The 21,242-nt window shown below is 58.9% G+C and overlaps 3 protein-coding genes across 11 annotated transcripts; 1 reads left to right on the top strand and 2 right to left on the bottom strand.

The window, feature by feature from the left end:
• Window positions 1-339: 339 nt before the first annotated feature.
• On the bottom strand, window positions 340-2,529 carry PARD6A (par-6 family cell polarity regulator alpha). 2 transcript variants are annotated; one of them, XM_049864386.1, is made up of 3 exons: window positions 1,920-2,529; window positions 1,322-1,544; window positions 340-1,091 (listed from the first exon to the last, which is right to left on the bottom strand). In XM_049864386.1, exons 1-3 carry the CDS (start codon window positions 2,115-2,117, stop codon window positions 340-342), a joined length of 1,173 nt encoding a protein of 390 aa, XP_049720343.1. In that variant the 5' UTR covers window positions 2,118-2,529. The 2 variants fall into 2 exon arrangements, with proteins under 2 accessions (XP_049720343.1, XP_049720344.1); XM_049864387.1 differs by having other exon boundaries at window positions 340-1,088.
• Window positions 2,530-2,626: 97 nt separating this feature from the next.
• ACD (ACD shelterin complex subunit and telomerase recruitment factor) lies at window positions 2,627-5,398 on the top strand. 3 transcript variants are annotated; one of them, XM_049864545.1, is made up of 12 exons: window positions 2,627-2,816; window positions 2,908-3,044; window positions 3,143-3,233; window positions 3,321-3,397; window positions 3,528-3,572; window positions 3,684-3,718; window positions 3,870-4,021; window positions 4,104-4,200; window positions 4,280-4,366; window positions 4,549-4,940; window positions 5,074-5,165; window positions 5,245-5,398. In XM_049864545.1, the coding sequence occupies exons 1-12, from the start codon at window positions 2,718-2,720 to the stop codon at window positions 5,330-5,332; spliced, it is 1,392 nt and encodes a 463-aa protein (XP_049720502.1). In that variant the 5' UTR covers window positions 2,627-2,717; the 3' UTR covers window positions 5,333-5,398. The 3 variants fall into 3 exon arrangements, with proteins under 3 accessions (XP_049720502.1, XP_049720500.1, XP_049720499.1); XM_049864543.1 differs by having other exon boundaries at window positions 3,143-3,397; window positions 4,104-4,185; XM_049864542.1 differs by having other exon boundaries at window positions 3,143-3,397.
• A 7-nt stretch (window positions 5,399-5,405) lies between these two features.
• Window positions 5,406-18,180, bottom strand: CARMIL2 (capping protein regulator and myosin 1 linker 2). 6 transcript variants are annotated; one of them, XM_049864536.1, is made up of 39 exons: window positions 17,923-18,180; window positions 17,202-17,296; window positions 17,040-17,090; window positions 16,804-16,866; window positions 16,578-16,702; window positions 16,368-16,495; window positions 16,103-16,173; window positions 15,914-15,987; window positions 15,699-15,774; window positions 15,533-15,621; window positions 15,315-15,409; window positions 15,150-15,236; window positions 14,960-15,072; window positions 14,777-14,854; window positions 14,569-14,645; window positions 14,381-14,485; window positions 14,099-14,168; window positions 13,881-13,962; window positions 13,682-13,778; window positions 13,544-13,601; window positions 13,235-13,407; window positions 12,826-12,988; window positions 12,643-12,744; window positions 11,279-11,407; window positions 11,085-11,198; window positions 10,764-10,924; window positions 10,600-10,687; window positions 10,276-10,404; window positions 10,079-10,145; window positions 9,411-9,646; window positions 8,481-8,581; window positions 8,035-8,398; window positions 7,828-7,950; window positions 6,844-6,880; window positions 6,621-6,692; window positions 6,281-6,502; window positions 6,076-6,156; window positions 5,654-5,731; window positions 5,406-5,563 (listed from the first exon to the last, which is right to left on the bottom strand). In XM_049864536.1, exons 1-39 carry the CDS (start codon window positions 18,140-18,142, stop codon window positions 5,451-5,453), a joined length of 4,407 nt encoding a protein of 1,468 aa, XP_049720493.1. In that variant the 5' UTR covers window positions 18,143-18,180; the 3' UTR covers window positions 5,406-5,450. The 6 variants fall into 6 exon arrangements, with proteins under 6 accessions (XP_049720493.1, XP_049720494.1, XP_049720495.1 ...); XM_049864537.1 differs by having other exon boundaries at window positions 6,076-6,123; XM_049864538.1 differs by having other exon boundaries at window positions 16,368-16,459; window positions 17,923-18,179.
• Window positions 18,181-21,242: the final 3,062 nt, after the last annotated feature.

The raw sequence follows: 21,242 nt of genomic DNA, 5'->3' as shown, positions 1-21,242 counted from the left end.
TTGTCAAAATTAAACATTTTGTACACAGCTGAGTCTTCTTCCATAAAAGCTTTTCTTGCCCTAGAAATGCCAAACCTGGTAGCCCTCCTGCCACTCGTCTGCAAGAAGGTTTCCCCACTGCCTTCATCACTCCTGCTTCATGTCCAGGGCAGAAGGCAAGCTGTGGGATTGGGGAGGAGGCTGGGCCTGGGACACAGAAGAACTATGACTGCATTTGTAGAAAACTTTTTAATGTTCTCCAGGCTGAGAGAGCCCTGTGAGCAAGCTAAAAATCCCTATCATGGAAGTTTCTGCTGTGCCCCAGCAGCCTGCAGTGGCAAGGGGCTAAGTCCCTGCCTGTCAGAGGCTGAAGCCACTACCATCTCCTCGAATGCTACTCCCCCAGCAAGAGCTGGCCTGCTCCTTATCGTCCAGGGAGGGCAGAGAGCTGTGAGCACCGGGAGGTAAACAGCTGGGGTGCAGGTTCCAGCATGGGGATCCCTGGGACAACCCATTGGAACAGGGAGGCTGATGGTTCTCAATGACCAGGTCACTGTTGTCATCATCGTCGGGCTCAGGAAGCCCAGGCTGAGCAGAAGGAAGCCCTGCCAGACGCCCGGATGCCCCCCGTACCACGTTATTGAGCTGGTTGGCTGGCTTGACAGTGACAATGAGGTTGTGGCTGTTGGCAACCATCATGTCCGTCACCTGATCCAAGGTCTTTCCAGCCACTTCAATGCCATTGACCTCGAGAATCTCATCACTGACTGCCAGCAGCCCTGTACGCTCAGCCAGGCCCCCGCGTACTAGGCGTGAGATAAAGATGCCTGGAACCCGCTCCAAGCCCTGGGGAGCCACGCGCACACTCATGCCATCTCGGATGTAGAAGCCTAGAGGGCGATCTGAACCATGCTTGTGCAGCCTCACCCGCCGGTGGGTCTCAGGCAGTAGGTCCACGTCTATGACAGAGGAAACCTGGCGGAAATCTTGGGGCAGGCTGATGAGCAGGGATGGCCGAGTACGAAGGGGTGCTACCGGCCGCAGCAGGAGCCCTTTCTTGCGTCGCTGCAGGGAGCTGGAGCCAAAGGCCAAGCCACTGGAGTCAGCTTCTGCTGTAGGAGATGTGGACGCTGAGATCAGAGACCCTGACCTTCCAAGTCCTTGAAGAAGGGGGCACGGTAACTATTTCCTACCGCTTGGAGGTCAGGCCAAGGGCAGGGACTGCAGAGGGTGAGGCCTTGGCGCCCTGGGCATGGACCAACCTTTGTAGGCAGTAGGAAACCTGCCCTGTCACCCTTCCCCACAGAGGCTGTCCCCCACCCCCATCCTCTATTCCCCTCACCCCGCTTCTGCACCAGCAGGCGCAGCGGTGGGGGCCCGCTGGCCAGGGCCCGGTGCAGGCTGTCGTCGTTGGTGAGGGGCAGCAGGTCGCCGTGAGCATCCGTATAGCCAAGTAGCACGTCCAGACCCGGGATCTGATGCACGGCACGCAGCAACCGCGAGAACTCCTGGAAGCCGCTCACTGAAGCGCGGGGCAGCGCGAAGCGTCGGAACTCGGCATCAAACTGGGGGCCAAGGGTGGGGGAAGAGGAGGGGTCAGGCTGGAGCCTGCGCCGTTTTCTCACCTCAGGTCCAAGGGGTGGGAAGCGGGAAAGATAAGGCAGCCTCAACAGCCTTGAGCCCAGACCTCAGCTCCAGTACACGGACGCTGTCCAAGGTCTTATCCCCGCCCTCCAGGTACCCAGCTCACAGACGGACTTTGGAGGCCGGCGGTGGAAGGAGGGACGATGAATGAGGGAAGGCAAGCAGAAAAAGCCAGAGAATGCAGCGTCGGGGCTAGAGGAGGGAAAAGCGGTGGGGACCAAGGAGCCGGGAAGGGGAGATGAGGGAATTGGAAGCGTCTAGGGCTGAGGCCGGAGCCGAGGCCGAGGGATCCTTACTTTGCTCTTCACTTCGACGATGCTGTCTGGACTGCACGCTGGGGTCCTCTGCGGCCTGGCCATGGCGGGGCCGGGCTGGCCGGGGACGGTGCCCCAAGCGGCCCGCCGAGGCGCAAGTACACAGCCGGGCCAGCTGGCCCGCGCCGCGCCGCCCCGCCCCTGGCAGTAGCGTTCGCCCCGCCCCACGATCCGGACCATGACGTCACGGGGCAGCGACAGAGAGGAACGCGGAGTCCACGTTTCCTAGGAAACAGATGGGGGTGGGAGAAAATCTTCCTCTGTTCTTACGTCATTACGCTAGGATCCGCCAGTCACCCGAATCTAGAGGAAGGGCTCCGCCAATCCGAGGGGAGGATAAGGGAAGTGATTATTTACTGAGTTCTGTGTTTCCACTGGAAGGTGAATCCTAATAAATATTAGCTGAACCCCTCAGGGTCATACAGCACCCAAGTGGCTTCGAACCAATTCACTCGGACTATCCTTGGTTGCGGCCTCCGAGCCTGCCCTTGGTCCCTTCCTGCCTGGTACCACCGGAGCCTTGACAAGCGACCCAAACGTCGGGCCGCTACTAGGAGAAACGGAATTCGGCCAGGACCCAGGCGACCAAACATCAATCTTAAACGGAAGTTCCCGCACAGGATGCACTTGCGCGCACGCGCAGACACTCACACGGGCAGGGCCTTGGTTTGGTCCCTCCCAACCTTCACGCGCTTCCTTTTCCGACGGAGGCGGGGCCGCGGGGGCCGCGGTGCCCGCGGGAAACCCGGATCCGGTGTTCTGCTAGCTGCCACTGCTGTTATGGCGGGCTTGGGAAGTCTGATCCTACGGCCCTGGATTCGAGAGCTGGTCCTGGGGTTAGAGGCACTCTCTGGTCCGCGGCCTGGGCAACTGCTCGAGGTGGGCCCTTCCCCCCACCCAGGCCCGGAGACCGGGGCGGGAGGGGGGGGGCGGCCTGTGCTATACGATTGACTCCGGTCATTGCCGCCAGGTACTGCAGGAGGCGGAGGCCCCGGGTCCGTCCCGTGCCCCTGACGCGTTGTTTTTCGGGGCTGCGCTGCTTGTGTCCGATGGGACCCATAGTATCCGGTGCCTGTTGACGCGAAGGGCCCTGGACACCTCGGACTGGTGAGAGAAGCGCTGCGGGGCCAGCTTGAGGCTTGAACCCAGGGTGGGCGGGGCTTGTGTTGAGCCGGACTAGGCAGTGAGGGTCGCGCTCGCCACAGGGAGAAGGAGTTCGGTTTCCGCGGGACTGAGGGTCGGCTGCTGCTGCTGCAAGACTGCGGGGTTCGCGTCCAGGTCTCCGAGCGCGGCGCCGTGAGTGATGAGGCTGGCTTGGAGGTGTTGCTGGGTCTTGCTCTTCCTGACAACACCTTAGAGTCGCCTCTGAACTCACCCCTCCAGCCCGCGGAGTTCTACCTCCAGGTGGACCGTTTCAGCCTGCTGCCCACGGAGCAACCCCTGATACGGGTGGCTGGTTGGTAGGTGATGCTGTCAGTCTCCTCCAGCCCTTTCCCTCAAGGCCTGGTCAGCGTTGGCATGAGCCTTTTGGGTGAGAGGGCTTGGGGTCTCAGTAACATTGACTGCCTACCGCCCACCTCTTTCCCCCAGCAACCAGGACCCGGATGTGCAGAAAAAGCTCTGTGACTGCCTTGAGTGAGTGTGGGGTTGGGCTCTGGGGCCAAGTGTGGGGTGGCCCAGGGATGACACATTTGGATAGACAAGCCTCAGGGTTATGCCTCAGGTCTGTCTACTTTGTTTCTATAGGGAGCACCTGTCAGAGTCTACCTCCTCCAACCCAGGTACTGGTAGGGGTTGGCCAGTGACCCTAACTCCCCATGAAGTGACCTCTCCAGCTACCACCCCCTGCTTCCTCAATATGCTCTCTTTCCCATCCATCCTACTTTTTTTTCTCTGTGAGCTTCGGCCCAGTCCCTGGTCCCCTGCCCCCAGGCCTGACACTGTCCCAGCTTCTGGATGAGGTGCAGGAGGACCAGGAGCATCGAAGGGCACTTGTGCGCTTGGCTGAGAGCTGCCTGATGCTGGCAGGCTGTCAAACAACACCCACCCTCACCCGCTGGGCCACCTCACACTGCAGGGCCACGGTCAGCCTGGGGCTTTCCTTGGGAAATGTCTGGCTGGGTGAGGAGCTTGGCAAGGACCAGGCTGAGCGTTCGTGTTCCACAGGGAGAAGCCGTGTACACTGTCCCCAGCCTATGTCTGTGCATCTCTCAGGATGACCAGCAAATTCTGAGCTCTCTGGGTCCAGGTCAGAGAGCACAGGGTAAGGGAGGCTGGAGAGGTCAAGGGGGAACCTGGGTCACAGGGCCCACAGTGTTGATAAGCCTCCCCTGAATCCCTAGGCCCTGAACTGCCTGCAGCAGACCCAGCTCTGCAGGACCTATCTCTGACCCTGCCTTCTTCCTCTTCCTCCTCTCCGGGTTCCTCAGGTGAGGTGGTGTTCTAGCTACAAGCACTCACTGTTCGCTCAGGGTCCCAGACTGCAGGATGCTGTAAAAGGGTGCATAGCTGGGTGGGGAAAGAACACAGTCCCTACAGACCTGCCCAAGCTCACAGGCTACTCAGCTGGTCTGAGCTGGGAGGGCTGTACTACAGTGAACCCCTTTCTCAGGAACTCCTCCGGAACTCCACAGCCACTTGGAGTCAGAGGAAAGCAGTGCCAGCATTAGCCTTTTGCCTGCCCTGTCCTTGGCTGCTCCAGACCCAGTGCAAAGGGACAGCTCCCAGGCCCTACCAGCCATCTGCTCTACCCCTGGTCCCTTCCCGCCCTGCTCCCCACACCCCAGCTCCCTACACCCCAGCCGTGTACCCAACTCCCCATTCCTCAGTTGCACTCCCAGTCTCTTGCCCTTTGGTCGTTTCCCCAGTCCACACAAGGCCCATGTGACCAGGGCTCAGAAACCTACTCTGGAGTTGAAGGAGCTAGGGTTGCCCCTCCAGAATCAGCAGCCCCCTCCAAGGACCAACGCTACCAAGGAAGCCCTGGATCCCAGCCTTGTCTGGGTGAGCACAGCCCTTCTACAAGTAGAGGGTGGAATGGGGTGACCATTGGGTAGATCTGGAAGGGGTGCTAGGGTAGCAATGGATGGGGTTGGGGTCCTTATTAGCTCCTTCCTAGATGTTATATCCCTTTCAGGATCCCCCAAAGAGGCATCGTGATGGTTGTGCCTTCCAATATGAATACGAGCCACCCTGCACTTCCCTCTGTGCCCGGGTGCAAGCTGCCAGGTGAGTGCCTGGGGCTGCCCCACTATGTTAGTCATCAGCTCCAGTCCATACTGACCTACAGCCATGGCTCTCTCCCCAGACTCCCTCCCGAGCTCGTGGCCTGGGCCTTGCACTTTCTAATGGAGCCACCAGCAGAGTCTGAATTAACAGGTGTGAGGCCCATGTGAACACATGGGAGTATGTGTGCACACAGGGTCACGCCTGTGGGTGGATAAATAGAGCTCTGCACTGTGTTTTGTTTAAGTTTTTTAATAAAATAATCTCATGCGGCAGGAGGGGAGAGGGTCAGGGGTTGGGACCGCCGCCTCTTTGGTCTATGGCAGGGGAGGGTAGGCTCTGCTCAGGGCTGGAGGGCTCTGTGGGCTGTGGGGGCAGAGGCTCGGCTCCAGGGCCAGGTCCTGCAAGGGTGGTTGGGGAGAGAGAAAGAGTCAGGGCTGGGCTAAGCAGACCTACCAACACCCCCATAACTGGCCCTGGCCCCCACTTACCAAGGCTTGGGGGCAGGGGCGCCTCGAGCTTTGGCCTGCGCTTGAGGACGGGGGAGCGCTGCAGCCGCAGGGGCCGCTCTGAAGGACATAGAGAAGCTTGGCATGGATCACTAAGGGCTTGTCTGTCCAGCCCCAGCCCCCCTCCCCTATTTCCAGTGTATGCGTGCACACATACACACACACACACACACGCAAGCATGATTGCCTTCAGGGGCCTCCCCATCCCCTTTGCCCTCCCACCCCTCGCAGAGGTTTGCTCTGCAGGAGATGGAGTCGGGACCAGTAGGAAGAGCCTGTTGTCAGAGCCTTACACCTGGTCTTTTGGCTCTCTGGTTTCTCAACCGCTCACACTGCCAGCCCCTCACTGCCGCCCCACCATCTCCACCCTGGACTCAAGCACACATGGAGGTGTCTCCCCTCACCAGCAGGGGCCTGGAGCTGATCCTCGTGCACAGACACTGCTCGTCGCCCTGCGGAGAGAGGCCATGGCCTCAGCTGGCTGTCTGGGGGAGGTCAGGGTGTCAGGGTATGGCCCCAACAGCTGCACCAACTCTAGCCCTTGCCTCCCACCTTCAGGGTCCCCTAGTCCCCATCCCAGGCCTGGGCTGGGGTAAGGTATATGCCTACCTTCATTCCTGAGGCCCAAGCAAGGATCCTCTGGGAGGCCCAGGCTGTCCGGGGAGGGGCTGGCCCTTCGGGGGCTTGAGCTGGGACATGGGGAGGGAGGGCCTGGACCATCCTGTTGGCCCCAGCCACGACCTCTCATCTCTGCATTCAACTGCTGCCCCAGAGTCTTCCAGGAGGTGGGCTCAGGCCCCTGGCCCCCTGGGCCAGGTCTGCATGAGGGGTCTGCAGGGAGAGGGGTGTCACCCAGGGCCCGGTGTTGGAGGCGGGCCTGACCAATGGTCTAACCCCTTCTTGCCTGCCCCTGCACGTCCCGAGCACACACATATTCACCCACACTTACCTGCAGACACAGAGTGTGTCCGGGACTTAATTGAGATGGGAGGGGCCTCCGTGGAGCTGTCCATAATGTCACCTGCAAGGCAGGGCTGGGGGGCTCAGGCCACAGACCTTGGGAGTGGAAGGAAAACCTGGCCTCTCCCCCAGAAGAGCAAGTGCCTTGGGGACTATCTCTAGGGATATGTCCTCCCCACAAATACACTTCCCTACCCAAGGGTTCCACTTACCATCTGAACCAGCCTTCTTGATCTCTCCATCTTTGCTCTGTAGGAAACAGAGCAGTCAAGCTCCAGGCCTGCCCCATCCCGCCCCAACCTCACCTTAGCCCTGGCCTTGTGTTCATTCTTCTCATAACCCAGCCACAGAATGTCCACCATGGGCTGGACAAGAACGTGGGAAACCCAATCCCAGTCCTCTTAAGAGCTCATAGTCTTGGATGGTGGACAGTTAACACACAGAAACATCCGCATTTATAGACACACAGATAATAGAATATCTTACTTCCGTGATGCACTTTGCACACTTCAATGTTTCTAAATTTAGGCTGAATCTTCCTTCATAGGTGTTTCTTATTTTCCTGAAAAGCTATGACTAAATGGATGGTACCCAGGGCTGTGGTTCTTATTAGGGAGTGTGATCAGAGAGCAGCATTAGCAAGGTGACTATGGAAGGAAGTCAGGGAAGGTCCATAGAGAAGCACAGGGGTGGATGAGGAGGAACCCGGTGTGTCTGCAGATGGTGAGAGGCTGGAAGGGGGCAGGGGGCAGGGAGCAATCCCAGAGCAAAGACCGTGTACGGACTCTGAGGTACAATCCAGGGTGGAGAGCAGTGAGGTCAAAGAGGTGACCAGGGCTGAGACTCCTGCGGCCTTGAAGCAGGGTTAGTGATCTGGACAATTTCTTGAGAGGAAGCCCTGGAGAACTTGATGTTTAAATTGTAGGTAACAAGGTCAGATTTGTTTTCATCTGCAGGGAAAGGGCTATTCCAGGTCGAAGGAGGAAATGTAAGAGGCCTGGGCCAGGGCAGAGGCCAAGAGGGGAGAAAGGTTGGATCTGATGACGATTTTGAGGGGATGGGGGAAGAATGGAACTGACAATTAGACCTGTCTGTGTGCCACATGAGTCTCTTCTCCTAGTCACATATATCATCCACAGGCTGGCACAAGCCATGTCACTTGCCCCTCACTTCACATTTATGCTACCCCAACTCACTTGCTTTCTCTTGCCTTCGGCACCCCCGCTGCCTCGGCTCACACCAATCCTCTGCAGCATCACTTGTACTCGCTGTTCAAAGGATGGGGCCATTTCTGTGTCTCTCCGCTCCAGGGGCCGCCGCTGGGGACAGAGATGCCCAGGTAGGGAAGGGACCCACTACCCTCAGTTCCAGAAGAGCCCTCACCTCCTGTCACCAGGCCTCACCTTGTCAGGTCTGTCACCCAGTGCTGCCTCCTCCTCCTCAGCAGGCAACAGTATCATCGAGTAGGCCTTGCTATCCCGTGTGTAGCGTGGCCGGCTCCTGCGGGCAGGGTCAGGGCTGCTGGTGCCCACCTCAGCCCCACCAGGTTCCTCACCACGGCCTGGGCGGGCTGGTGGCCTCAGCAGGTCCCCAAGTGTGGCTTTCCGGCTGCGGGGAGCTGCCCCAGGGCTGGTCTCTAGGTCAGGCCGTGGCCCTCGCGCTGAACGAGGCTTCTTGAAGGCAAAGAGGGTGCCCAGCTTCTTTCGCAGTGTGCGGGGGACAGGGGTGGTACCTCCCTCAGTGGCTGGGTCCTCCTCGGGGGCCCAGCTGTGGGGACAACCTGAAGTGAGCGGAAAGATCTGCAGGGCCTCCCACCCTCTTCCACCCCCTGAAACTGCCCCTCACTCACAGGCGATCCTGGTGGATCAGTCTTTTGGAGAAGAATTCCTCCACGCCCTCGTCCACGCGGGCACTGAGCCCGTTCCCTTCCTGTGGCAGGGCTGGGGGGACCTGGGAGACATCATGGGGTCAAGATCAGGGCCAAATGCAACTGTGGCTCCTTCCCCCTTCTGTCCAGCAGCCTGGTCTAGATAACTCCAGGACCTGGTACTGGGGTGACCCTGTAGTGGGCTGCTGATGGCCCTCCCACTGGTGGGCCATCAGCAGAGATGCTGGATTTCACATACCCCTCACCCATTGCTGGCCCGGGCACACACCCATTCTTGTCACACACCGTGAGCCACACAGTCACCAGCACACTGGCACCCACGCGCCCCCCTGGGTCACACGGTCCCACTTGCCACCCCCTCTGCTCTAAACAGTTCCTTGCAGTACCCCCCGCCCCCACCCCACCCGGCCTGCTGCTGCCTCAGCGGCACCGGCTGCTGCGTCAGACCCTCTGGGGGGGGGGCCTCCAGCGGGCTCCTCCCCCCACTGCCCAGTGCCCACTGCCCCCACCGGGACCCAGGCACATACACCGGCTGAACGTCCGGCAGACTTAGGATTGTCCCTGTAGCCCAGCTGCCCCCGGGGGCCCAACATCTTCCAGTAACCCTCGGCGAGGGAGGGCAAGATGGACATCTTTCGCACATCCACTGGTACCAACCCGAGGTGGAGTCCTACACTCAGGCGCACCCAGAACTAAACACGCACACCCATGTCCCCGCACGGGCATCGTCTGGGGTGGGGGGTGGCCAGAAAGAATCCAGGATGCGGCCGCCTCCGCAAGACCAGGTGGCCTTGGGCCCCCATCCCCCTGCTGGTCATCCTCGGCGAGGTGCGATCAAACCACCCACGACCCCCAATTCCACGAGCTCCAGACCGGGGGAAGGGCGCTCACCTGGGGGCCCCCCGGGGGCGGGCGATGGTGGTGCTGGCGGCGCGGCCGCGGCCGGGCCCGGGTCGGATGGCGCAGGGGCTGCCCGGCGGATGGCAGGTCCATGCGAGGCAGCGCGCCGGCGGGGGTACCCGGGGCGGCCGGGCTCGGAGAGCCGCGCGCAGACGGCCCCGCCTGCGGCTCCGCATCTTCCCCTGGAGCCGCCAGCTCGGGCTCCGGCTGCGCTTCCTCAGCAGCACCTGAGGGGAGAGTACCAGAAGAGCGCCGAGCACCGAGCCCGGGAAGGTGGCGGCGGCGGCGCTAGGGCGGCGGGGGACCCGCCCAGGGCGCGGGGAGGGGCCCGGCTGCGCCGCCAGCCCCCCCGCCCCTCCCCCGCTGCCGCTGTCCGCGGTGCTGAGCGCGGCCCCGAGTGCGCGCGGCTTCACACCGCCGGCAGGCATGCGCGACTGGAGGAGGCGCGGGGTGGAGGCAGTGTCCCGACCCTGATCTGCTCAGGTCCAGCTCGGTGCTAATCACAAGGGACCCGACCTTGCAGGATCACAAGGGCCCTGTCCTGGCCTAGTCAAGGGTTAGGGAGTGCCCAGGACCGGGCTGAATGAATGTGTCCCAGACTCAATGGAGCTTCCGCTCAACCCAGGTAACCTCCACCTTCCGTCCAGGCCCTGACTTACTGTGAGTGGAGGGGACCAGGCGAAGACAAAGGCTGGGCTCAGGCCATCTCCATGGAGGACTGTCATCCTGGTGGGAAGGGCACAGACTCAGCCTGGAGGTGGGGGAACAACCCACAAGAACTACCTCCCCACCTTCCAGACTCCACAGCAAGGTGGGGAGATCTGGGTTCTAGACACAGCGATCTGGGACCACCTACCCCCTCCTCCTTCTCCGGAAAGAAGAGGCCTTCCAATTCCCCAGGCCCAAGGGGGCTGGGCTCGCCTCCATCCAGTGCTGATAAGGTTGGGGGCATTGCCACTGTTGCCTGCTGAGCCAGACTCTCCACCTGCAATACCAGGCACCCCGATGATGGGCCAGTAGGGCTTCAGCCATGTTCCCATCTGTGCTACCGGACCTCTGCAGTACCCCTGGACTATCCAGAAGACATTATAGATCCCATCTAGGGCAGGTGGCCTGTGTGTGTGGGTGTGGATATGTGTGTGTGTGCATGCGTGTGCATGCATACACAGCTCCCTCTCACCAGTCGATCTCGGGCTGCATTCAGACCCGCCAGAGCTTGAGCCACAATGCTCTCTTCCAAGGTCTCTGTGACAGAGAGCCGCATGTCTCTGAGGGCAGGGGAGGGCAGAGGTTAGTATACTGGCCCTGCCCCAGCTGTACCCAGCCCAGCCTCACGCAGCCTACCTGAGCCTACTGAAGGTATCTTGCAGTAGCTGCTCTGGGAGCAGCTCTGGGAGGCCACTTGAGCCTGCCAGGACTCCTTCTAGCTGCTCCCTCCAGCCGGGTCCCTGCAGCATCCGTGGGCAGAGGCTCCTTGTTGTGTCCAGTGTGGCCTGAGTAAAGTCCTGGGCAAAGGTCAGAGCATGGTGAGTGTGTGGCTAAGGCCCAAGTCACTTGGCTTCACTCTAACCCTAACAGAACATTGGCTCTGGAGACAGTCAAGCCTACAAGATGGGGGTCAGACCTCCATGTGGAAGTAGTTCTGGAGCAGGGGTACTACCTCACCTGGATGTCTTGGTGGCAGACCTTGCCCACCTGTCCCAGCAGGACCTCCAGCTTCTGCTGCAGCTGCCAGTGATGGCTTGGGGAACTCCCAGCTTTATATAGAATGGGGAGAACCTGGGGGCCAATGAGGAAAAGGAGGTGCAGACTGAAGTCTGACCAAGGGGGGGAGGGTCCTTTTGAGGGGGAAGGCTCACGCTGAGAGAGAAGTTGGCGTTGCGGATGGCATCCTCAGCCTGGCGCACAGCAGCTTCACCCTGGGGCCCAGCCCCACAGCCCAGCAGCTCCATATGCTCCTGCACCGACTGACATAGTTCGTTCACTTCCTGGGGGTGGGGGCACATCAGGGATCAGCCCAGACTAGTCCCCTCTTAGCCTCCCAGACTCTGGTTGCCTCCCTCCCAGGGTGTTGAACAGGGTGAGTGAGGTCCTGAAGCTGTCACCATCATGCCAGCCACTTAGGAACCCTACCAGCTCAAGGAGGTAGAGCAGTGTCCCTTCCTTTGGTTCATTTTAGGGACTTTTTATACACTTCCCATGGGGGTGGAGAAGTGTTCAGAATGAAAAGGAAAAGGAGCTGTTAGTCCTGTCTGTGTTTAAGAAGCTGTCTGTCCACCAACCACGTAGAGGATATACTGAGGGGTGAGCAAAAGTGAGAGTGAGGTGCCCAGAGAGGAGGGACTGAGGGAGCAGGGATGGTTAGGAGCAGAGGAAGGCTGGGTTGAGTGCTGGTCAGGAGTCAGAACCAGGGAGGTCTGTGAGAGCTCCAGCATGGTCAGAGGAGACCTGGAAGGATGCCCCCACCCCTGTCCCCAGTGCTTGGTAGACAGGTGTGTGGGAGATGTGTAGAGTGTGAGGCTCCTGCAGGGTGTCTGGTTTGAGATGTCTGGGCTCTGGAGTTTAGGAGAGAAGTAGAATTTGGGGATTGAGAGGTGGGAGCAGCTCACAAAGACAGGGTAGTGGAGGGAGATGAAACAAGACAAGGGGCTGATGAGTTTGGTCACATAGTAGAGAGGAGAGGGGAACCCTGTGAATGGGAAGGCAGAGATGGGGCTGCAACCAGAGAAGAAAATTGAGGGAAGATTTTTAAATACCTCCTGACTTTAACAAGGAGCACTGGTGGCACAGTGGTTAAGCACTTGGCTGCTAACTGAAAGGTCTGGAAGTTTAAACCCACCAGCTGCTCCGTGGGAGAAAGATGTGGCAGTCTGCTTCCATAAAGATTCACAGTTTTGAAACCCTATGGTGCAGTTCTACTCTGTCCTATAGGGTCACTATGAGTCAGAATCAACTTGATGGCAAAGGGTTTGGTTTTTTGGTTTATTTTTACAGAAAAACCTCTTTAAATGCTTAAAGTTAGGTAGCAAGAGGTGTTATCTAGGGAGCTATTTGAGGAACCACTGGTCCCGGTCCAGAGGAACTTGTGTGGGACAAAAAGGACCCAGACATCCTGGCCCCAGGAAAGTGGGACTCTCAGACTCATGAAGTCTCCCAGGTGCCATAGCTCTTCCCCTCCTATCCCCGTGGGTACTCAAGATTGGATGGAAGAGGGGACACTGACCTGCTTCGAGGGGTTTGAGACCAGACCCTGTGGCTGTAGACGGAAGGCGCGGTCAGAAGAGGCGGGGTCTGTGCGGTTGTTCCTCAAGAGACAGGCTTGGATCTGTCGGCAAGGGATATTGAGACACGCCGGGGGACGGGGCCGTGGAGCAGAGGAAGGGAGTGGTGGAGAGGGAACTCCCACCTGGTGCACTGCATGTGCTGTCAGCTCTGGGCGGCTGCGCTGCGCCTGGGCCACGTCATGCAGTGGCAGAGGCATGGCTTTCAGGCTGCGGTTCTGCTCCAGGGCCTGTGCCACGTCCAGCAGGCCCAGCGCAGACGTGTGGTTCCGGTCCCAGACCACAGACCTGGGCCCGGCCCGGCTTCAGTCGGGGGCGGGGCTCCGCGAGGCCCCACCCAACCCGCTAGCCCTATCGGTTCACCTGGCTCACCAGCCAGCTCCATTTGCTCCGCCTCATTCTGCCCCGCCCATTAGCCCGGTTCTTTCACCCCGCCCGTCACCCGTCCATTGGCTTCTCTCCATATGACCACACCCCTCCACACCAGGCCCTCCTCTCCCATTGGTCCCACCCCTCTATTCTGACCCCGCCCACCGGAGCCTCGTGTTGACCCGCAGAGCCTTGGCTAGCATCTTGGCGCCGGTGTCCCCCATGGCGTTGCCGCTGATGTCCAGCTCTGTCAGGTTAGGGTTGGTGCCCAGGGCACGAAGCAGGACGCTGGCGCCCAGCTTCAGCCGCGACTCAGCTACAGACAGAGACTGCAGGGGCTGGGGTTAAGAGAAAGCCATTGATCGTTGGAGTCCGGTGTCAGCAAGGAGGGCAGGTCACAGGGTCTGGGGAGCGGGAGTCAGGAGGCCACAGGGGTCCATTGGTGGAGGGCCCCGAAAGATGCCGTGAACTCACACAGTCGTCGTCCTGCATGAGCTGGACAATCCGGTGCAGGACGTCGTCCAAGGTCTCCCTGTGGGCAGGAGCTACTGTTGAGGGGGAACGGGAGGTGGGGTGCTGCCTGGGAGGCTCGGGGTTGGGGTGGGAGCTCACTTGCACCGGACGTTGAAGTTCCTCCCAAGCGCCACGTGTCGCAGGGACCGACTCCTCCCGATGGCCAGCACCAGAGTCACCATGTCTGAGCCGAAACCTGGGGGTGGCTCGGGTCACCGACAAGGCAGGGCTGCGGAGGTGGGGCGGGGTGTTGGAAACTGGATGGATGATGGGAAGATGGGTTTCCGGACTGCCTCACCATTATCCGCCAGATTCAGGGAGCTCACGGCGCCCGCGTCGCACACCAAGTCTTGTATCACCTGAGCGCCAGCGGAGCGCAGCTGGAGGTGGGAAGTGGGGTGAATTCAGGACGCACAGACTAAGGGTGGGGCGGGGTGGGCGGCCTCTATAGCCTCCCAGATCCGCCCCGAAGGTGTGGGCCCACGGTGTGCCCACGTCGCCGGGCAGGGCGTTCACCTCACAAGCACTGAGGTCCAGGTGCAGATCGCCTATGTGAGTGTTGAGCGCGAGGCCTTCCAACAGGGCCCTGAGACAAAATGTCACAGATGAGCCGGCCCGGGCCGGGCCGGGCCGGGGTCTGCACAGGGGACCCCCGAGGAGCCAGCAAGCACCAAGAAGGCGAGGCAGGAGGCGAGAAGGTTGTAGGTGCGATAGGAGCGGAGTGAGGCGCTGGAGGGTTGGCCTGGCCTGGGAGGTGACCGCATATGCAGGGGCCTGGCCGAGGGCAGCAACACTGACCTGAGAGCGTCGGGAGGCAGCTTGCAGCTGGCCAGGCCCAGGTGCCGCAGCGCTCCCGCACGGCTGAGGAAGAGCTGCAGCGTGGCGGGCGCCGCGCGGAATTTTCTGGGTGGGCGAAAAGAAGGAGTGGGCTTCCGCGCTCAGGAAGGCGGCTCCCCGCGTTTCCCCGCCCCGGCGGGTCCCCTTACGTGCGGGAGAAGACGTTCCTCGAAGCTTCGAGGTGGGTGAGGTTGGCACAGCAGCCGCGGGACAGCGCTGCAAAGAGCTGCGGGCAGAGGGTGCACCGGCTGGAGAACTGAGCTTCGCTTCGCCCTCCCTCTCCCCTCCAGTCTACACAGTCGGTGTTTCGCCCGCGCCCGAGCCACCTCCCATCCCTCCCACCGCCCGCCCCCTCACGGTGTCCAGAGCGGTATCAGTGCCTGCAAGATTCAGGAACGTCAGAACGTTAGGACGGCTCAGGAAACTATAGAGGCCCTGGTGGGAAGATGGGTGTGGGAGGGCAGAGTGAGGGGCGGCCTTCCTAGGAGCTCCCTGACACCCCATTGCTTACTAGCACCCCCATCTCTGCCCCTGGCTTACTCCATTGTCTTCTGAGGGCCCCAGGGCCCCGGGGTTTGCAGAAAGGTCCAGGTGGGTCAGGGAAGAGTCGAAGGCCACATTGGTAGCCAGTGCCTCGCCCAGGGCCCTCATTCCTGGTGGTTGGGGTGGGGGGAGTCTCAGCAATCAGGCAGACACTCCACCTGCAGCACCCCTTCCTGACCTCGCCTACCTCGAGGTGTCAGCCCAGTCTGAGATAGGCTGAGTCTCCTCAGGGCTCCTGGACGCTGTTGTAGGTGTCTGCTGAGTGCAGCCACACCTAGGGAATGGGGCAGCCAGCCATGTAGGTCTCACCCTCTTGGGCTGGCAGCCCTGAGTTCCCCAGGATCAGCCCTACCTCGGTCATCCAGCAGGTTCCCTGCCAGGCTGAGCTCCTGCAGCCCAGAGCTCGGGTTTCCTGCCAGTGCCTGGGCCAGCCGCCGGACAAAGTCTCTGGGGAACCAGACCCCAGGTGTGAGACTCTCACCCTGGATTCTCAACCCCCTCTCAGGCCACCAGTACTCCAATCCCAAGCCCCCAGGCTCCCTGCCCCAGCTCCCCCCTCCCTCCACTCACCCCCTCAGGCCACAGGTCTCCAGCACCAGCTCCTCCAGGTGGGAAGACTGACTCATCATGTGCAGAATCTGTTCCGAGACCTCAAGGCTCTGAGGACCAGAGGGAGGTTCAGCGCACTGCACCCTGACCCCAGCACCCCTGGCCCCTTCCTGCCCCTATGCCTCACCAGCTTCATGTCCACACAAGACAGGCACCGGAACCACAGGTTGTAGGACAGGGCAGCCACACTCAAGGCCAGGTCCCTGGGTTGGGGGGAGTGGTGGGCAGAGCTCAGGACCCTCTGGCCAGATCCTAGGCCCAGCATCCCATCCATGGAGAGACTGAGGCCCAGAAATGTGGGTCCTGGGATCTTCCTCCCCTCATTCTTCGCAGGCTACACACCGACTGCTGAGGTGGCTAAAGTCTCCTAGGCTGAAATGGCGGCAGCCCTGTCCATGGTAGATGGTATCCACATCCTGGACAGGAAGAAAGTGTCTACAACCGGCTTGGGACCACAAGGGGTGGGAAGGGGTTCAGCTCACCCAGAGGATTAGATGTCTCCAGAGCCCCCACAGAGGGCCCTACCCTCACCCACTGAATCTCCTCTCGGAAGGGGAAGCCGTTGTAGTCACACAGAGCCTCATAGGTCTCTAAGAAGCCGCCTGGGGACGTGCCAGGAGTATGATGGGGGAGGAGGGAGACATAAGGACAGAGATGGAGGAAGATCAGACCCAGGCTGGCTGGTGTCTGTGACCCCAGAGGCTCTGTTCAGCTTGGGAACCCCCCAACTCCAGGGTTCTGGGGCTCCAGGGCGGAACAGGGTAGAGCCTCTGAGTGGCCCTGCCTTGGCCCTTACCACAGGGACTGCCAGGTGTGGTGGCCTCTGAGGGGCTGCTTCTCTCCAGCTGAGCCAGCATCGAGGGGGGCGTAGGCCTCCGGAATAGCTTCCTGGGAAGGGGGGTGAAGAAGAGGGGCAAGGGACCTCTAGCCCATGGGATGTGAAGCAGCCTCCCCCTCCCCCCGTTGCCCTCCTTCTCAGCAGCCTCTTGCAGTTGCTGGGCCTCACCCAAGGGCGGAGCGAGGGAAGACCTTCTTGATGGCCACAGTGATGTGCTGGGCCAGCTGTTCCAGGGCGGTCACCCCAGGAAACTCCAGGACCAGCTCAGGCAGAGATTCCAGCTCAAAGGTGACCTGGAGAGGGAGGGCTGCTGGGCCTCCAAGGTTCCGGGGAGCAGGTGGGGGTAGGGGTGAGTTCCAGGCTGCAGGCCCAGGTGCAGTCCTAGATACCTCACCTGAGGGGGTGTTTCCTGCAGTGCCATGGCCTGGACCTCCAGATAGCTGAATGTGCAGTCCACCTAGGAAGCACCTGGATCAGCCTGGACCAAGCCCCAAGCCCCACCCTCACGGGAGCCCAGTGCTGTTGGAAACTGAGAGCCCAGAAGGACAAGAGGGACAGCTCTGCAGACACAGCTCCTAGAAATGTAGCTGCTGGGGGCAGGAGAGGTGGTGGCCAGGCTCTGGGACTCACCCTCAGGGGGAGGCATGTGTGCAGCAGATAGGCTCTCCATCGTAGCAGTGCCTGCGGGGAAGCAGGGTTCGACATTCTGGGCAGAAACGGCAAAAGGCTCTTTCTGCCTAGGTCCAAGCCCCCATATCCCTGCCAGGCTCTGTCCCCTGCCTGCCGCCATACCAGGACGTGACTTCGATCAGCACCCTCCTGCTCAGGCAGCCAGGCTTTCAGCAGCAGCTCCACCTCCTTTGGCCACAGGAATCTGGTGATCTCTCCTGTGGAAGGGCAGCCTGCTAGGTGACTTTGGCCCTTCCTTGGAGGCCAATTCGTGGCCAGAGCTGTGCCAGGCTAGGGCCTGGGGCTCCTATGTGGGTCATCAAGAAAGGCGTGGAAGGGGTCTGAGAAGCCAAGCCCTCCGGAGGGGGAGCAGGAAGAACTTGCTTTGCTGAGTGCCCCGGGGCGCTGGCGGGCCCTGGTTTGGGGGCCGCACTGTCTCCTCCCAGCCAAGTAGGCGGGAAGGGCCAGCGCTTACCTCGCAGCTCACAGGATATGCCGTCGGGGGTTTGGGCCATGGGGCCTGGCCAGGACGGACGGGGTGGCCCTACGAGCTCCGGCGGGAAACAGCGGCCGGCAGGCGCGCACACAGGAAGCCCGGGGCCCGGGCCCGCTCAGCAGCCACCTGTTCCTCCGGCAGCGGAAGGTGCGCGCTGCTTCCTGCCAGGCCGCCCCCGGCCGGGCTCCACCCCGCCGGGGTACGGAGATGTGGGAGGGGGGCAGAACCCCAGCCACTTGCCCGCCCCGTCGCGCAGGAGCTTCTCCACGAGGACAGGCCCGGGTGTGGGAACTAGTGTGGCTGAGAGGAGCGCGCGTGGTGCGTGCCCTTAAAAAATTAACCCCCTACCTTCACTCTGCAGCGCAGTCCCTGCCGCGAGCACCAGGGGGCGCTGCCCGCCCGGGGATCCCCGAGGCCTGGCTCGGTTGGTCCCTTCAAGCCCAGCTTGGGGAGGTGAACCAGAGGCCAGACAGCAGAGGTGGAGCGCCTGAGCACTCCGAACACCTGGGGTACGATCCAAAAAAGCCAGATGCCTGGAGGAATGCTGAGTTGGGGAAAGAGGAACCATCAGGAGACAGAGAAGCTAGGGTCTCCAGGCCAGGGAGGGGTCAGAAGCTCATGGAGGGAGGGGCATGTCAGATAGTTGCTGTCCAATCAATTCTGGCTCACGCTAACCCCATGTGTTTCAGAATAGAACTGCACTCCATTGGGTTTTCAAGGTTGCGACCTTTCAGAAGCAGATCACCAGGCCCGGGTGCCTCTGGATGGATTTGAATCGCTAGTCTTCTCTGTTAGTAGCCAACAGCTTAACTATTTGCACCACCCAGAGGCTCTGCCAGCCAAATGCTGCCTTATAAAAGGCCAGGGACCTAGATTCTGGAGAACTCTCAGGAAGGGGCTGAGTTTTTTTCTTCCGATACAATCTAATCACACTCTACTTACAAGGACCAGTCTTCTATCCTGCTCGTAATACAGGCAAGCATAACATGGAAAGTATGTAAGAGGTACAGGGCATTGGTCCCTTGGTTTCTTCTCCATCTTTAGCTACTGCTTCCCTATCTTAAGGCTTGGAGACAGTGGGTGACCTCTATTCCCTCCCCCCGCCCCACAAAAAAAATCTCATTTCCCACTTCCTGAGATTCTTCAAAGGCTGGGACAAAGTGGAAAACAGAAACGGAATAGTAGCAACTTGGGGGAAGTGTCCTCCATTCAAGCATCAGGAACATGGTGTGACAGCTAAGGGCTGACAGGTGAAGACTCATGTGGAGAAGAGGCTGTTTGAGTTCATACAAAGGCAAGAGGAGGTGCTGCTCTGCATTCTTGTTTGAAAAGAGAGTTAGAATTAAGATCTAAGACTGCTTCTAAGACCACATGGAATCCACAGTCTGCTTTTAGGGTAAGAACTCAGTAGGTCTCACCCAACTTACAATACGTCAAAGTGGCCAAGAATTAAGGTTTTGAAGGTATTCTGCCTGAACTGAAATCCTGCCTCCATCTCTTACCAGCTGTTTGACAATGAACAAGTTACTTAAACTCTCTGGGCTTCTAATTCCTTTTCTGTAAGCAGGAACTAATAACAAAGTGTTGCTATAAGGACTAAATCCTTATTAAGAGAAGTGCTCACAACAGTGCCCGGCACTCGGTGAACAATCACACTAGCCAAGCCTACCATGGTATCCCCGAGACTCCAAAACAGAACTTATAGAAAGCCCACCTTGCAGGGACTTTTCTGTTTAGAAAGACAAGGATGAGAGAACTACAAGAGGTACCAACTGCCATAGGGCTCCAAACGAGCTGCGCCCTAGAAAGGTAACCCCTAGGCTAGCAGCAACACTGGCTGGGATCAGTCCAGTGAGTGTTCCAGCACTTGTTGGAGCAAGCAGGGGCTGCTGAGAGGGAAATCAGATCAGCATGGAGATCGGGACAGGCCTATGGGGCTAACCATCTATCTTTTGTAACTGCTGGTGGTCAGAACAAACGTTTTAACAAGCGATATCAGAGCCCAAGTGAACACATGGCTCAGCTCCTACAGTCAACAGTGACTCAGTGAGAAAGAGGCCTTCAGCTTGTTCAAGCTTGTCTGTGTTCTGGACAGCATGGCACTCCGTGGGTGCTCAGGAAATGCTAAAATCTCATGAGGAGGGAATAAGCCCACCAGCTCTGAGTAGCACACGATGGGGATGGGTCCTGCCTCCAGGATGGGCCAGGTGGCACCTCTCAGTGCACTGCTCACCTTTGATGGTTTTGAAAAACAGGATCCTTAAGGGTGATGGACAAATTTGGGAATAATGGTGATAGTTGAACAAGATGAACATAACATCACTGAACAATACCTGTGAGGATTGTGGAAATAGCAAAAGTTTTGTTACCTATATATTTATCACCATAAAAATTTCACTGACATTAAGACAAAAAATAACTTGAATGTAACTAATGTCATTGAATTGTCTTATGTAGAAATTGTTGAAATGGTCTATCTTTGGCTGTGTATATTTCCACTAAAATTAAAAAAAATTTTTTTTTAATTAAAAAACAACAAAAATAAGATCCTGACCAGAAGCACGGGCTCAGGTGTTGGTCAAGCTGGGCAGCAGTGGACAGGTGTGACGCCAGCCCAGGTGTGAAAATATAGTCTAACACTGAGGAGGCAGCTGCAGACAGGTTAGGGAAATTCCCCATCACGAACTCTCTTGGGTGGAGTAATGGTGGGTGAAGCAGCCCTGGTGGCAGCATGCTTAAGTTATGGCTGCTAACTAAAAAGTCAGCACTTTGAACACACCAGCTCTGAGGGATAAAGACCTGGTTCCTTTAATGATTAGTTTAGAAAACACTATGGGGCAATTCGACTCTGTCACACGGGGTCACTATGAGTCAAAATTGACTTGACGGGACCTAACAGTAGTGAGAACTGGCTTCTGTTGCTGGTTTTATTTTGAATGGAGTCACACAGGATGTATTGTGGGCTGTGCACTGGGTGATCCCTTTTGGCTTTAACTCCATCAGAGTGTCACTTTTCTTGCCTCATATCAACCAAAACAAACCCATTTCCAAACTTTCAATCTGTTATGATCAGAAATGAGAATCTGGTATGTTGAGGATATAGATAAATGCCTCATTGTTCTGCGAAGAGGTTTTCTATTAATATAAATAAAAGTTAGAATTTTAAAAAAGTTACGTGCCCACTGCAACAATTCTGGTAAGGGAAACTGGTCACTGTGCGAGGCTAGCCCAAGGATCAGACGGAGACCTCAAGTTCTGACAGCCTGAGGCCACTAACACTTAGTCCAAGGAGCTGACTGCCCTGCTTGGAGTCCTGAGGCCCCATGAGGCCCTTCATTACGTCTGTTTTCCTGGGAGACCTGACTCCTTGGACAGTATGGGAAGCCCCCTCCCCGAGCCGAGTGGCTATGTGGCCATGAAAGCCCCTAAGGTGGCCCTTGGAGCTGGCCGCTGTCCACCCACTCACCTCGCTACTACACATTTTCAGAGAATTAAACTTGCAGGAGGATCCATTCAACATCCTGTCGTCTGCCAAGATCGCCTCCTCCCATCTGCTAGGGAGGAAGTGGCTTCCCAGGGGGAACACAGCTTGCCTCTGAAGGGCCAGGAGGCTACACCTGGTAGAACGTGATGCTCCTCTGGGAAGGCCCGGCCCCCCATCAGGCAGG

The sequence above is a fragment of the Elephas maximus genome, chromosome 21, assembly GCF_024166365.1.
Source record: "Elephas maximus indicus isolate mEleMax1 chromosome 21, mEleMax1 primary haplotype, whole genome shotgun sequence".
In the NCBI taxonomy this organism is placed as follows: Eukaryota; Metazoa; Chordata; class Mammalia; order Proboscidea; family Elephantidae; genus Elephas; species Elephas maximus.
The sequence above is the reverse complement of the archived record's forward strand: the minus strand, read 5'-3'. Positions and strand labels throughout refer to the sequence as shown.